This window comes from Pan paniscus, chromosome 4, assembly GCF_029289425.2.
Source record: "Pan paniscus chromosome 4, NHGRI_mPanPan1-v2.0_pri, whole genome shotgun sequence".
In the NCBI taxonomy this organism is placed as follows: Eukaryota; Metazoa; Chordata; class Mammalia; order Primates; family Hominidae; genus Pan; species Pan paniscus.
Window position 1 is genome coordinate 51,546,432 of NC_073253.2, and position 17,166 is coordinate 51,563,597.

The 17,166-nt window shown below is 35.7% G+C and overlaps 1 protein-coding gene across 4 annotated transcripts in view; it reads right to left on the reverse strand.

The window, feature by feature from the left end:
• Positions 1 to 17,166, reverse strand: part of KIF2A (kinesin family member 2A) — an 80,387-nt gene that overhangs the window by 20,169 nt on the left and 43,052 nt on the right. For 2 of the 4 annotated variants that reach the window (XM_003827415.6, XM_003827416.6), the window contains exons 4-15: positions 16,154 to 16,208; positions 13,561 to 13,683; positions 12,896 to 12,996; positions 11,017 to 11,112; positions 8,518 to 8,572; positions 7,965 to 8,127; positions 4,944 to 5,034; positions 4,747 to 4,810; positions 3,733 to 3,824; positions 2,953 to 3,095; positions 2,374 to 2,578; positions 923 to 1,033 (exon numbers count right to left, since the gene is read on the reverse strand). In XM_003827415.6, the coding sequence (XP_003827463.1) occupies positions 923 to 1,033; positions 2,374 to 2,578; positions 2,953 to 3,095; positions 3,733 to 3,824; positions 4,747 to 4,810; positions 4,944 to 5,034; positions 7,965 to 8,127; positions 8,518 to 8,572; positions 11,017 to 11,112; positions 12,896 to 12,996; positions 13,561 to 13,683; positions 16,154 to 16,208 (1,299 nt within the window). The remainder of the gene's footprint in view (positions 1 to 922; positions 1,034 to 2,373; positions 2,579 to 2,952; positions 3,096 to 3,732; positions 3,825 to 4,746; positions 4,811 to 4,943; positions 5,035 to 7,964; positions 8,128 to 8,517; positions 8,573 to 11,016; positions 11,113 to 12,895; positions 12,997 to 13,560; positions 13,684 to 16,153; positions 16,209 to 17,166) is intronic. The other 2 variants (XM_003827417.6, XM_034960044.3) reach the window with 1 other exon arrangement.

Genomic DNA, 17,166 nt, shown 5'->3' on the forward strand with positions numbered 1-17,166 from the left:
TCCAAGATTATTTGTTATCATATCTATAATCAGATAAAGTCTAGTTAAAATACAAACTCTGAAGGCACTAGAAAACAATCAAACTCCAGCCGAAATGGAGGAGGTTAATACCTGGAAGGGAATAGTACTGACTGACCCCCACTCCACCTTTTTTTTTTTTAAACAGCTTTTTGACAGAGGGCAAGCTTTGCTGCTGTCACACAGGGCAACTAAAACTTGACTGAAAACTTGCAGTCTCTCTGGTTAAGAAATGAAAGAATATAGTTTGGGAGTGGAGTTCATAGCAGCTGGAAAAGTGAAGTTTGTCCCAGAAGGGAAAGTGCTGCAGAGAGTGTGGTACTCTCCCTTCTGGGACAAACTTTTATATATAAACTGCCCAAATCCCTAGCTGATTCCAGACTTAGACATATATTATACAAGGCAAACTATAAGCAACATAGCTAAATCTGAAAGGACTAAACAAAGCTTTCAATTCCAGTTGTTGCCCAGGGGAGATAAGAGTTTGGAGCAAGTTTAGTTAAATTTCTGCTATACAAAAGACCAATAACCTTCAGAAGAACATAACAGAATCCAGTCTCTATGTTCATTCATAACGCACATGATATAACCCCAAATTACCAGACATATGACCATAAAGAAAAGTGTGACCTATACTCAAAAAGAAAGAAAGAGAAAGAGAAAAAGAAAAAGAAAAAGAAAATCAAGAAAGACCAGCCCTCAATAACACCTAGATGCTGGAATTATATAACTGCAATATAATCCTCTCTATCAGAGTGGCAGGGACCACATCTTAAATATCACCATATCACTCAAAATAGAAGGATTCAAATAATTGTCACTAACAAATACATTTTCCATAAATATTGTGTAGTTATTCCTTCAGGATTAAAATAAAACAAACAAAAAATAAACATAAACTTACCATGCAGGTACGAGAGTTTTCACCTATGAAAGAATCTCTTAACACCTGAGTGAGTTTACTTGCACGGAAAGGAGTATGAGGTTTATTTCTACCTAAGGCTCTGATGCACTCCTGAAAATTAAGAAAACAAGTTTCACAGATTAGTCTTTCTTATAAAGGATAGTCTTAATTAACATATTTTAAAAGGTCTCTTACTACAACTTGAACATTTAAGGGTCTGATCAGTTTTGAAAATTCTACTAACAGTTTTATTTTTTTTTGAGACAAAGTCTCGCTCTGTCACCCAGGCTGGGGTGTGGTGGCGCAATCTTGGCTCACTACAACCTTTGTCTCCAGGCTTCAGGCGATTCTCCTACCCCAGCCTCCCAAGTAGCTGGGATTACAGGCGCCTGCTACCACGACTGGCTGTTTTTTATTTTTAGTAGAGATGGGGTTTCACCATGTTGGCCAGGCTGGTATCGAACTCCTGACCTCAGGGGATCCACCCACCTCGGCCTCCCAAAGTGCTGGGATTACAGACGTGAGCCACTGCGCCTGGCCAACAGTTTTAAAGCATAGTGTAGATGTTCCCATAAATGCTAATGCAAGAAAATAAAAAATGACAGCAAAAAAACCTACTTTATTCTTCCAAGAGATATTTCTGGAAACTATGACTAGTGTTTGAAAGTGACAGGCAGTAGGATAACTGTAAAAAGTTAATTTCTTAACATGGCACTCCAAAAGAAAAAAACACAGAATGCCTTATTTTAGTCTTTCCAACCTTTGCTTTTCTACTCAAGGAAAAGATGTAATAACCTGGCCTAACATTTTGAAAGCCATTCCACGTTTTTCTGAGAAACTGTTTCTTAGCTCAATTCAGTGGTTCGTTGCCCTCCTCCTAGAAAATATGACTAATTAAGACCCTCTGGGCTGGGCGCGGTGGCTCACGCCTGTAATCCCAGCACTTTGGAAGGCTGAGGTGGGTAGATCACGAGGTCAGAAGTTCAAGACCAGCCTAGCCAACATGGTGAAACCCCATATCTACTAAAAATACAAAAGTTAGCTGGGTGTGGTGGTGCATGCCTGTAATCCCAGCTCCTGGAGAGGCTGAGGCAGGAGAATGGCTTGAACCCAGGAGGTGGAGGTTGCAGTGAGCCGAGATTGTGCCACTGCACTCCAGCCTGGGCGAAAGAGCAAGACTCAGTCTCGAAAAAAAAAAACCTCTGGAGTTTACCTATGTAGCCCCAGAACTGACCTACTAACTCACATATCCTTTATCCCATCTAAAAAGAATAAAGAATGTGTGCAAGGAAAAAATCTGGGTATAATAAAATCACACTATACATTACAAGCATCTGAATTTTGAAAACCTCTTTTTGTTAGGTAAAACAAGTACTACTATTTTGCAACTGAGTAAAGAAAATTAAAGTCAAAAGTAAAAGACCTTTCATGATAAAATACATTTTATTTACCTTGAGTGCTAAAAGGCTTTTATTAATTTCAGCACCTTCAAGCCTAGTTTGCCTGTCCGCACTGGAAGTATCAGCTCCTCTTTCATTTCCAGCCAAATCAATGAGAGAAAATTTGCCATGTAGTTTTCCTTTCCTTCTAAGAATAATCTGAAACACTGCATGGCTCCGAGATGAATGTGCATTTGCAGATGTTTGACCGGATGTTCTACAATGTGATTAAGGACATCTTGATACATTAAAAACTTCAATTTACATGTTCAAACCACATTATTTTCATTTAAAACAACAGCAGCAAAAACATCGATTTAGCTAGTTTTCATCTTTTAAATACAGATGAGACACTGAGTTATAACACTTAAATAGAACCAGATTCATACAATTTAATCCGGCATATTTCTAATATATTTGTAATGTAGTATCAATATAATAATTGTCACTCACATTTACATGTAACACAAGTTTTTATGAACAATGATTTTTACTTCCAAGATGTATTGATAGATAACATCCTCATTTTGTTATACTGTACCCAAAGTTTCTAAAACTGATGTTTCCTTTCTTAATCAAAATGAAATTTACCTGCAACTGTTGCCTATGTCAATGAGTTTCAGTACATCTTCAACACATTTGACCTCCCGTTCCTGTAATCCCACCACTTGAACCTGCTGTTTTCCATCTTCTAGAACTCTTAATTTTGTTTTCCTGTTTAGCAAGTCAAACACCTATGAAAAACCATACTCAAATTAGAAAATTAGCTTTAAAGTAAAAAACAGGCTAGGTGCAATGGCTCACGCCTGTAATCCCAGCATTTTGGGAGGCTGAGGCAGGAGGATGGCTTGAGCTCAGGAGTTCAAAACCAGCCTGGGCAACATAGTGAGACCTTGTCTCTGCTAAAAATAAAACAAATTAGCTGGGCATGGTGGTGCATGCCTATATTCGCAGCTACTAGGAAAGCTGAGGCGGGAAGCTCACTTGAGCTCAGGAGATTGAAGCTACAGTTAGCTGTGATCATGCCACTGCACTCCAGCATGGGTGACACAGCGAGATCCTGTGGCAATTAAAATATCAGTTCTATAAAAATGAGTCACCCAGAGTTTAAGAATTATTTCAGAGATTAAAATAATAATTAGAATAAGAATTCTCAACACTGAAGTTGAAAAGTTTCAAAGGACTTTTTAAAAAAAATCTCATAACATAAATTCTAATATAAAAGTTCTAAATACACATAAATTATGGTGGTAAACGCTGCACAACAATGTGAATGTATTTAATGCCACTGAACTTAAAAATGGTTAAAATGGCAAATGTTATGTTATATATATATTTTAAAAAATTAAAATTAAAAAAGTTCCCACTTACCTTTCCACTATAAATTTCAAAGAAGGTTGCATATACTTGAAGTTCTAGCTTCTTATAGTTTGGCTTCTTTAGCATTAAAAAGACATCTCGAGCTGTCAAAAATTTCATATACAGAAAATTGAGATCCAACAAATATTTTTAAAAAGCAACTCAAATTTTCTGTTTCTAGAGGAATCAGTTACTCTTTACCTAGGATAACAGTATCAATAATAAAAATGAGAAATAAAGTGAATATTAATTTTACAAAAAATAGTATTAATAGAAGCTATTCTCTTTCATATTCCATAAAAGGGTGCTACTTTTATTTATATATAATATTTATATTTATAAATAGCATAAAATTATAGGTGGTCATAATGAGGTTATTCTCATACCATAGCTAGTAGCTTTTTACAGTTCAGAAATTCAACAATTGAGACTAATCTCCAACAATGTGCTAGAATGCACTGACAAATATAATCAAGATTTCTGCCCCCTCAAAATCAATCTTACAGTTCTTTTTTTTGTTTTGAGATGGGGTCTTGGTCTGTTGCCCAGGCTGAAGTGTAGTGGCATGATCTTGGCTCACTGCAACCTCTGCTTCCTGGGTTCAAACGATCAAACAATTCTGCCTCAGCCTCCCGAGTAGCTGGGATTACAGGTGCCCGCCACCACACCTGGCTAAGTTTTTTTTTGTATTTTTAGTAGAGATGGAGTTTCACCATGTTGGCCAGGCTGGTCTCGAGCTCCTGACCTCAAGTGATCCACCCACCTTGGCCTCCCAAAGTGCAGGGATTACAGGCGTGAACCACCACGCCCAGCCTACAGTTCTTATCTTCTTAAAAAAAAAAAAAAAATTATTGTGAATATATAATCTTATAGTTCTTTTCAAGCAATCTAATAACCTATAATTGACATAATAGACAGTTAATATAGCATTATAGTTGCTGAACAATATTTTAAAGCGTTATTTCAAAGTTACCTGAATAATACCACAGAAGAATATTCCAAGTTATATGGAAAAAGGACAGTTACCTGCTAATGCATAAATTCCTTTAGAACAATCTTGGTTCTTTCCTGAAAAGTCACCACCCATAGTCTATATTTTAAAAAGAAAATAAAGAACAGACATTACTCAGGAATAACTCTTAAGAATTTAGTTCGCAGAATTAAGCTATAAGGAAAAGAAACTGTAGCTTCGTACCAGAATGTAACTTTAATAAATTACTTACATGAGTTTTTCCACTTCCAGTCTGCCCATAAGCAAAGCATGTAGCCATTCCCCTTTCAAATATAGTTTCCACTAATGGTCTAGCAGTAAACCTTAAAAATAAAATGCATCAGTCAGAATGTGTCACCAATATTTTGATGAATAATAGTAATGCTGAGTAATACAAAGTATTTTATTAATAAATAAAACTTAATAGCAAGATTCTAAACAAATCTTTGTTAAAAATTTTAAATAATATCGAAGAATTGATTTAAGAATTTTAAATATCATATGCTAAAATTACTTAAACTACTTAAAGCATAATTTCAAGCAATATTTCCATAATAAATAATGGTCACAATAAGGCATATACAATAAAAACAAAAAGTATTATAATTTCAACAGAAACAGAATAAACAAGAGTGGTAATCTCAATTTTAAAAAGTTAATAGAGGAAAAAAAACTGCAAAAATATTATCTATAGACCATCTAAATAAATAGAAAAATGTTGATTACCTTGAATTTAGACAAGTAATTTATACTTAAGCAAAAAGAATATAAATTTGCTTGTAGGACAATGAATTCTATTAATAAGTTGACACTCTCAATTTAGGAAAAGGATACCTAAATATTATGGTTTGAATTACATTTTTTTTTTTTTGAGACGAAGTCTCGTTCTCGTCCCCCAGGCTGGAGTGCAAATGGCGCGATCTCAGCTCACTGCAACCTCTGCCTCCCGGGTTCAAGTGATTCTCCTGCCTCAGCCTCCCGAGTAGCTGGGATTACAGGCACCTGCCACCACACCCAGCTAATTTTTGTATTTTTAGTAGAGACGTGGTTTCACCACGTTGGTCAGGCTGGTCTCAAACTCCTGACCACAGGCGATCTGCCCGCCTTGGCCTCCCAAAGTGCTGGGATTACAGGCATGAGCCACCGCACCCGGCCTTGAATTATATTTCAAATGTATTGGTATAACCCACTGCTAGAGTTAAAATAAAAAGGTGGGAAGGTATAAGAAGTACTTTTCCCCTGAGCAGTACACTAAAAAGTATGATGGAGGCCAGGCGTGGTGGCTCATGCCTGTAATCCCAACACTTTGGGAGGCTGAGGTGGGTGGATCACTTGAGGTCAGGAGTTCGAGACTGGCCTGACCAACATGGTGAAACCCCGTCTCTACTAAAAATACAAAATTAGCTGAACGTGGTGGCACACGCCTGTAATCCCAGCTACTCAGGAGGCTGAGGCAGGAGAATCGCTTGAACTGGGAGGCGGAGGTTGCAGTGAGCCGAGATCATGCCACTGCACTCCAGCCTGGGCGATAAGAGCAAAACTCAGCCTCAAAAAAAGAAAAAAAAAAAAAAAGATGGAAAACAGATCTACAAGTAGAACATTTTATATAACTGCTGTCTTTGTTTTGTTTTGTAAAAGGCAAAACTGAAGAAAGTACAGAACAAAAGGAGCAGGAAAAAGTTCTGGTCAAACAGAACTAGGGATGAGCCTGCTAAGTAGATCAAACCCCTACCTCCCAACCCTACCCACAAAAAAACATGTAACTCCTCAATCCATAATAGTTAAGTATAAGAGATAGAGGAGAAGGATAAATATTGATAAAGTTAAGAAACATAAACACAGGGTAAAAACACAATGTTTACTAAATCATACACACAGAAACATGCCTGTATTTGTAATAATTTCTTAAAAACTATTATAAAAGTCAAACATATTTTATGAGGCAGGAGTAGAAAGAGGGAATGAAAAGGAAAAGTGGACTCTTCAGAAAGCTAAAAAAAAAATTCTACAATTAACAATTATGATTCCCCTTTAAACATATTCTTCACAAATATCTCTATCTAGTATTCATATGTCCTTTAATTTGATCCTTTTTTTTTTCTACAACTGACTACCCAGTACACTTGGTGAAGACAAAAAGAGTTGGTCTCAAAAGTATTTCCTTTGTAACACCTTCAATTCTTAGTCTCATTAACTCTAATTTTTTCCTTTCTAGGCATTTTTATGAAAAAGGGCAATCAGATTCAAGCAATTACAAAGACAGTAATATTCCTAGATAAACCAAAATAACAATACTGCTAAAACTGATGTTATAATTATTAGAAATGAATGTTTGCAAACTTACGTATGAAAATCTAAATCTGGCATAAAAATTTGAGATACCAATGTATAACACAGATAAATTTGAATTATTTTTAAGTTGAATACAGAAAACATACAAGAATCTCATGTACTAAAACTATCTCCAAGCTTAAAGATGACAAATTTAAATACAAGTACGGAACTTTTTCACCTTAAGTGACAATACATACTAAATACAGATTTAGATAAATTAATAATTAACTGATAACAGGTATTTTGGCCAGGCATAACAGTGGCTCATGCCTGTAATCCCAGCACTTTGGGAAGCCAAGGCAGGCAGATCACTTGAGCTCAGGAGTCTGAGGTTAGCCTGGGCAACATGGCGAAACCTCAACTCTACAAAAAGTACAAAAATTAGCTGGGTGTGGTGGTGCATGCCTGTGGTCCCAGCTACTCAGGAGGCTGAGATGGGAGGATCACCTGAGCCTGGAAGGTCGAGGCTGCAGTGAGCTGTGATCGTGCCACTGCACTCCAGCCTGGGCAACAGAGCAAGACCATGCCTCAAACAAACATTTCAAGTTTCTTTATTAGTACAGAGATTAAAAGGTAAAAATTAAAAGTCTTCTTATCATATCCTATTCCTAGAGGTAATGTTAACATTTTCCCGAAATTTCTTATCCATATACATGGTTTGTGTGATATGTATATATATGTATATATATGTGTAATAAGCTAATTAGCAAATAGTAATGGAAACTATGATTTTGGGGAGCATTACAGAGAACAAGTGTTAATATTCATTACAGCATTTATTACATTCTCTTTGTTTAAACTCAGAATAAAACAGCATATTGCACCTCTTAAGAAATATCCCACAATCAATGTAAATTTCAAGGTGCTGATGACCACATGGCATAAGAACAAAATTCTGATTTAAAATGAATTTACCTACCTGTAAACCATTTCATTAGGAGCTGAGTCATCAAAGGCATAATCAAAACGAAATGTTTGGTTTTCTAGGTACCTTGTTAAATCTACTTTTTGTTTTGGTTCATGTACCATCACAACATCTTTACTAGGAATTGTGATTACATCAAGATCTTTCATTTGAGTTTCTAAAAGAATAAATGAAAATCAATGCCCAATAATTTTCACAGCATTTGAGTTCATGTACAAAATTATTTTAAGTAGTAAGAACTAAGATACAAGTAGTAAGTTCTGTACATATAAAGATAATATCCCATAAAAATGCAACTCACTAAGACAAAATATTTCAACAGCAAAGTAAAAACAAAATCAAGATTTCTGTGAAGCAAGACTCAGAATGGCAATGATTCAGAGCAATAACAAACTGACAAGTTTAGCCATAGAAATCTGCATAATGGTTACATACAAATCAAAGGAAATGATTTACATTTTTTCAAACCAATTTGATTTGCTATTATAAAAATACATTACAAATAAGATAAAATCAATCTTTTATTAGAGCTCATTAAGTGCCATACCTTTTTTATTGAGTGGTCGTTTTCTTACACACACACATATCCTATGTTCATCAATCTAGAAATAAAAAGTATTTTATTTCAGTGATTATCAGTGTCATGTAAAACACTAAAACGTAAATTATGTAATATTTCCTCCAGGGGTTTTAGAAATTTATACATAGCATAAATGATAGGTAAGCTTAAAAAACAAATTAGCTTTGCACAAATTTTAATGGTTGTCAGATATAATTACTTCTAAAATTCTGAGTGTAATGGAAACTTGCTTATTTTGTTATTTGGAAAACCATCACTTTAGGAAATAATTCTGTAGAGGGTACTACTATTGTTAGTAGCATTAAGTTCACATTAAGAAGCTGTGAGGAGGCCGGGCATGATGGCTCATTCCTATAATCCCAGCACTTTGGGAGGCTAAGGTGGGCAGATCACCTGAGGTCAGGAGTTTGAGACTAGCCTGGCCAACATGGAGAAACCCCATTTCTACTAAAAATATAAAAATTAGCCAGGAGTAGTGGTGCATGCCTGTAGTCCCAGCTACTCGGGAGGCTGATGTGGGAGAATCACTTGAACCTGGGAGGTGGAGGTTGCAGTGGGCCGAGATTATGCCTCTGCCCACCAGCCTGGGTGACACTGAGACTTTATCTCTGGACCAAAAAAAAAAAGAAGTTGTGATGCCAGGCATGGTGGGTAATCCCAGCACTTTGGGAGGCTAAGGTGGGTGGATCACTTGAGGTCAGGAGTTCAAGACCAGCCTGGCCAACATGGTAAAACTCCATCTCTACTAAAAATATAAAAACTAGCTGGGCATGGTGGTGCATGCCTGTAATTCCAGCTACTCAGGTGGCTGAGGCACGAGAATTGCCTGAACCCTGGAGGTGGAGGTTGCAGTGAGCCGAGATCCTGCCACTCCACCTCAGCCTGGGCAACAGAGAAGACTCTGTCTCAAAAAAAAAAAAAAAAAAAGCTGTATTATCCACTTCAAGATGTGCTATACACAACAAAAGTCAACATTTCTATTCTACTAAGTGACATATTTTCATAGGTTGATCATAGGGAAAGTTGCTAGCAAAGATAACTATGGCAAGAAACAGGATTCTCAGACGATTACTGAGCCAAATAATTTGAACTATTTTATAAATATGCCAATTCTTATGCATAAGTATTTTTTATAAAAATTTTGTTCCCAATACATGCCTCATTTTAATAATAATTAACATAAAGCAAGGATTAGCACAGTATGGCCTGTGGGTCTAATTTAGCTACTACCTGCTTCTGCAAAATTTTACTGACACACATTGATTGAAACAAATGTCATACCCATCATTTATGTATTGTCTATGGCTGCTTTTACAATACAATGACAGAGTTCAGTAGTTGTAACAAAGACCATATAGCTCCAAAGCCAAAGACCCTTGCAGAAAATGTTTGCCAATTCCTGTCCTAAAGGGTGAGCTCTAATGCAGTAAGTGAAACACATGAAGGAATAGCAAGGCCTAAAATATGTGGGATACAAGTATTATCAACAATTCTATTCAATTCTATATAATACATCTATCTAACACAAATGTCTTTTTTGTAACTAACACATTCTGTATATGCTATGTCAGATGGATTATTTTTATAAGTACAAATTAGTTATAAAAGCATTCCCGGCTGGGCGTGGTGGCTCACGTCTATAATCCCAGGCGTGATTACAGGCCTCCCACTTTGGGAGGCCGAGGCAGGTGGATCACCTGAGGTCAGGAGTTCGAGACCAGCCTGACCAAAAAGGTGAAACCCCGTTTCTACTAAAAATACAAAAATTAGCCGGGCGTGGTGGCAGGCGCCTGTAGTCCCAGCTACTTGGGAGGCTGAGACAGGAGAATCGCTTGAACTGGGAGGCGGAGATCACACCATTGCACTCCAGCCTGGGCGATGGAGCAAGACTCCTTCTCAAAAAAAAAAAAAAAAAAAAAGGCACTCCCTGTCCAATGAATTCTCATTCATCAACAGCAAAGGAGTTGAGTAATAACAGCAGAGGATTTTTTCCAGTTCTAGATTTCTGGTCCACTGCAGCCCTCAACAACCATCACTTATTGTTAAAAGCCAGAGTAACATTTAAAACTAACAAATTACCAATAGTAAATTAGAAATGATGGTGGGATCTACAGCCCAAGACAAAGATAAGCTTGGAACTGAGATCAAAGTATAACTCACAGTCAGAAAGGAAAGTGAGTCTTCTGCTATCACTCCTTTAAGTGTTGCTTTGCCCTTCCAAAGACAGGGAGGTTTTGCTTCGAGAAGGACATCTCTATAGGGAGCATATCTCATATACCAAATTATGGAAAATAAGCGTTAATGTGGATAATTTCTTGATTTTCTTCTTAAAATATGGGGAATGAGCACCCACAAGGAAAGGAAAAACTACATAGCTGAACACAATATGAATTTAGCAAGTGTCAAACACATGTTTTTATTTGAAGCATAAAAAGTTCCAGAATAATGGTTTACAAAGAATCTTACAGGATCTGCTGTTGTTAATGGTCTATAATCCAAACTTCCTCTAAAGTCTCTGATCATACACATAATTTCATAATTTGGGTTTGTAGCATCAACGTCCTATTAGAAGACAGAGAGAATTCACCATTATAAATATAATAATGTATTTGTTGCATTTACATTTGGTTTGAAAATTAAAATTAAATTGTGCCATTTGTCATAACCAAGCCTAAACTCAAACTGATGATATATAGTTTCATAGTTGTGGTTTCATAATAAGCTCTGAACCACTTTGTGTTTGTAAAATTGTGTTTTACAAACACAATTCTCTTAGTCGGTATGCATTCTGTTAACTCCAAATTAAGGACTCTTCATTGAAGTTACCCTTCACCTATTTCAAAAATCCATCTGTTATACATATACCTTAATTATCCTATAAAATGCAGCAACAGAGAAATAATGCTCATGTTAACCACTGGCAAATAACTCTAGAAAAGCTGAAATTCTAGGAAAATTCATTTAATCAGATTCATCTTCTAATTTAATCCAGTGTTTCAGCAAAGTATAAATACAGATTCATTTGTCTTCATTTTCTATTTTTGCTGACCTTCTAAAAAATACTAAGTAATGACAAAACTGCCCCAAATCAACAGAACATAGAACTTAAAGGAATCAGAAGCCAAGATCATTTAAAAAAAACTTTAAAATTCAAATTTTTGAATGCCAACTACAATTTATTTGGCTTCAAAACAGAAATTCAGATTAAGATACAAATAGCAATAGTCAACAGTCTTTCCTAGCCTTGAACAATAAATTATTAATCATTCTAAGAAGTCACATTTTTTTATACATCATATTCAGATTTGTTTTGAATGCAACTAAATTACAAACTGTTACTGAAACTTACTTTCAATTAACCTTCTTCTAGGAAATAATACCACCTATGTCAACTGAGAAGCAGACTGTGAAGTGAGAATTAAGAGATCACAGAGAGATGTGTAAGTATTATGAAGTACCCACAGGAAACACCAGGTGGCATCTATGCTAAGCATTAGTAGATAATATGTTTTATTATTCATTTCAAAACCCAACTGGTCATTCTCAGGTCACTTTCAGATAAAAGCTGATTCATTCAGGTTGGATATAATACTAGGTCCACAATTCCACAACACAACATCTGAACTGGTAGTTTAACATGATTAAGGGCATTTGAACATACTATTAAATAAATAATCTTGATGTTTTATTAGAGAAAAGTAGTTCTGAAAATGTAATAGATGCCATACAAGCACAATGGTGCAGTTATGTATAATAACAAAATGTCTAATATGTAAAGACCTGTAGAAGAGTAAAAGACCAGTTTTCTATGCAATTTTGCCACTGCTATTAAACAGTCTTGCTACCATCTGAAGGGACCCTGAGGGGGACACAATAGAGATCCACTCTTCATATGTGGCATAAATGAAAATCCAAGGAATTTCCCCCCTTTCACTAAGACATGTGAACTTACTAACCATAGAAAAACAATAATAAAATTTATAGTTTAATCATGCACTTTAACTGGATATTTTTCCCAATGTATTTTTAGGTCTTTTTAAAATAAAAATTCTTAAATGTTATACCATACACATTAGAATTCTGTAACACAATGGCTTTTTCTTAATGGAATAAATTTTAGCGTTAACACATACCAATAAAACATGAAAAGAACAATGCAGTAAAAATGTGTTACGGTAACTTATTTGCACAAGAGTTTATATTATTCCTCAATATCAATTTAAGGAATTCTTAAAATTCTTAAAAAAAAAAATGCCTTAATTATTTTGTTCACATCAATCACCTTCACTGATATAATCTAATCTCTGGTTGGTACATAAACAAAATATATGTTTATGTTACGAACCTGGGCTCTTTTTTCTCTAAGTTCTTGCTGTTGCAATCTCCTTTTCTCTCGTTTTTCTTGCAGTTTTTCTACTTCTTTCACACAATTAGATTTTCTACGTGCTGAAAAGAAAAGATGAGCTGTAGAAGTATAGTTTTCTTTTTTAGAGTACTAATATTAAACTTTTTTTATGTATAACTTCACCACACACACATAAAAGGTACACAGTGACAAAGCATGCCTATAACAACTACGTGAGCTTTACTTAATGAGCTGCTTTACCAAAACTAAAATAGGACAATGTACAGATGAGAGTCCAGAAAAATGACTCAAACATATTGATACATGTCATCTCTTGGTTTAGAAACACAGACTTTTTAATTCAAAGAATCAAGGAGCACAACACATTCTTCTGTAACATCTGACAAATTATCATCTGCCCAGAATTTTAAACTCAAACTGAAACATTGCTATAATTTCACAAAAAAATTTTTGCTCCAAAATATACTTTAAAAAACCCAATTAACAGACTACTAAAAAGAAGTTAAATTTTCCACAGTGGTAAAATGAAATCTGCAATCAAGCTTGTATTTAGAGTGTTTACTCTTTGAGGACTTAAAAGGATGACCAAGAGAGAATGCATGTATGCCTAAAATGACTAAATCCTTGATACATAATTTACATACAAGGGGGTCCAAATTCCTTTTTTGCAGCTTGAACTGGAGATATATCTGAAACACTACCATTCTGTTGTGCAGAGGAAGACTGTTCAGGAAATTGACTGGGCCGTGCACGTGCTGAACCAACCACTGTAAGTAAAAAAAAAAAAATTTAAATTCAGGATAGAAAATTAGTAAAAGCTAACCTTAGTAAAAGGAAGAGATAGCCCCCAAAACCTGATACTTAAAAGTTACATTAGTAAGTTGCCAGGTTTTCTCTTTATGTATGTAAAATATAATATAGTTTATAATAATTCTGTTCAATAAACTGACATAAGCTAAAAGAGGCTTTCAAAGTAATACGTGCAGACTTAGCTTTCACCAATGTAATTTTAGCTACAAAATTCAATCTAAATAATTTACATAAAAGCCAAAACCAAGCTTGTTTTTTAATAATCCTTTAAAATATATATGTGAAAACAAAATATATATGTATATATAAACCGCTCCAAGTCTTAAAACTTTAAACTGCAAAGAAATCCTCCTAAAATATGTGTGTAAAATATAATTTTTTTTTTTTTTTTTTTTTGAGATGAAGTCTCGCTCTGTTGCCCAGGTTGGAGTGCAGTGGTGCAATCTCGGCTCACTGTGACCTCCGCCTCCCAGGTTCAAGTGATCTCCTGCCTCAGCCTCCCGAGTAGCTGAGACTACAGGCGCACGCCACTACACCTGGCTCATTTTTGTAATTTTAGTAGAGACGAGGTTTCACCATATTGGTCAGGCTGGCCTCAAACTCTTCACCTCAGGTGATCCACCCACCTCGGCCTCCCAGTGTGCTGGGATTAAAGGCGTGAGCCAACACACCCGGCAAAATATAAATTTTACATGCCTTCTCATTTTTAAAAATGTACACTAATCAAATATATACAGAGAATAAAAACTTAGCTTCAACCCTCCCTATATTCCAAATCCCACTCTTTGCTCCTCAAATATGCAAATCTTCAGCAGAGAATTTCCCAATGTGGATATTATACAAGTGGAAAAAAGAATATAAAATTAAATATAAATATCAAATTTTAAAAGAAATATAAATTTACATAAGACTCAAAAGATAGTGTTTAAACTGAAGGACTGTCCCTCCACTTCCAATCTCTCATTTAATACTTCTGTCCATCCTGTTCTACCATCCACACACAGAGAAATAATACTGCCAGAAAAGACAATTCTGAACTACTTAACAGTAGAAAATAAATTCATTATGCTTTTCATGTCCTGGCTGAAAATATATGGGAGACTTCAGTTAACTACACAATTTTTATGTCTGTTCAACTTCTTTAGCTAGTGAAATCAGCCAACTAATTGACTCTTTCCCCATTCCTTTCTTTCTCATAATATTCTTCTCGAATTTGCAAAATTATTTAGTAAATAAGATGAATTAAAAATTGCATTTCATAATTTCATATTCATCCCATCCATTTTATTTTATTATATTATTTATTTATTTATTTATTGAGACAGGGTCTCACTCTATTGCCCAGGCTGGAATGCAGTGGCACAATCTCGGCTCACTGAACCTCCACCTCCTGGGTTCAAGCGATCCTCCTGCCTCAGCCTCCCAAGTAGCTGAGACTACAGGTATGTGTCACTGCACTTGGCTAGTTTTTGTATTTTTAGTAGAGATGGAGTTTCATCATGTTGGCCAGGCTGGTCTTGAGCTTCTGACCTCAGGTTATCTGCCTGCCTCGGCCTCTCAAAGTGCTGGGATTTCAGGGGTGAGCCACCGTTCCCAGCCATCATCCCATACATTTTTAAAATCTTTTTTTTTTTTTGGAGATGGAGTCTCGCTCTGTCGCCCAGGCTGGAGTGCAGTCGTGCGATCTTGGCTTACTGCAACCTCTGCCTCCCAGGTTCAAGCAATTCTCCTGCCTCAGCCTCCCAAGTAGCTGGGATTACAGGCACCGCCACCATGCCTGGCTAATTTTTTGTATTTTTAGTAGAGACGGGGTTTCACCATGTTGACCAGGGGGGTCTTGAACTACTGACCTCAGGTGATCCACCCGCCTCAGCCTCCCAAAGTGTGGAGATTACAGGCCTGAGTCACCGCACCTGGACAAAATCATTTTTCAGTATTACTGGCATATTGTATTAGGAAATCAAGAAGACACTAGGCTGGGCACAGTGGCTCATGCCTGTAATCCCAACACTTTGGGAGGCCAAGCCAGGAGGATCACTTGAACCCAGGAGTTCAAGACCAGCCCAGGCAACATGGAAAGACTCTCTACTAAAAAATCAAAAAATTAGCTGGGCATGGTGGCTCATGCCTGTGGTCCCAGCTACATGTGAGGCTGAGGCAGGAGGATCATTTGACCCTGGGAGGTCAAGGCTGTAGTGAGCTGTGTTCATGCCAATGTACTCTAGACTGGGTGATAGAGCAAGACCCTGTCTCAAAAAAAAACCAAAAACCAAAAAACAAAACAAAACAAAAAAGCACCTCTTAAAATTAGCCAGGTAGAATTTAAATAAATACCAACATCAAGGGTAATGTTTACTTTTGATTTACCTTGTCAGGAACATACTAAGAAGTCAATAGCCAAAATTAAGAGATAAATTTTTACTTTACCTCTATTATCTCTTGGAGGAGGGTCATTCTTAATAGAAGCTACAGTCCGTCGATTCTATGAAAGGAAAAAATGTTCATTATGTTTTCTATCTTTACTCCCTCATATGTATCATGATCTGAGCTTCTTTCAATTAAACAAAAGTAGGCAGACATGTAAGAATATAAAACAAAATGAAGAAAAACTATAATCTTAATGAATTACTATTAATGCTATCAATATTCAAGTTCCTTTATATATTTTCCCCTACCCTCCAAAAATATTCAGGAATTAATATGAGCCAGGCACTGATCTAAGGACTTTCTTCACAACAACCTATGAGGTCATTACTACTGCTATTCCCATCTCATCGATGAGGAAACTGAAACAGAGGTTAAGTAGCTTCACAATAATATGTGTTTTAATCATCATACTATGCTGCTAAAACCATGTAATAAATGTCATTTCTGAATAATAGGGGGTAATTTATAAAATATTAGTTCTAGACAGCTTAGAACCCCTTGTTAAACTGAAATATCAGAATACTATAAAATGTACATTGTCAGTTATCCTAAAAAGGTTTCATAAGAGTTTCTAAGACTTGAACACTGTACAGATTAAGGCAGCAAACTTTTGGTCCTCTAATTCATTCATGAAGACTTCCTTTTATTCACCTCAAAAAAAGATATCAAATAATGTAGTTGTCTTAACCTTGGATGCACATTCAAATCGGATGAGTACTATTAAAAGGAAACTGATGCCAGGGTCTCCCTTTAGGTAAAATAAAACTGAATCTCTGGGAATGGGGCCCATAAATCAGTATTTTTTAAAATACTGATTTATTTTAATACTTTTAAAAATACTTATTTATAATTAAAATAAATACTTATTTTTAAAATAAATATTTATTTTTAAAATATACTGATTTAATCTATTCCAGGTAATTCTAATGTACAGTAAAGGTTGCTAATGATATACCAGGAAGAATAAACTACAAAAATCCTCCAATGAAGATCCCTCATTTTGAAGATGAATA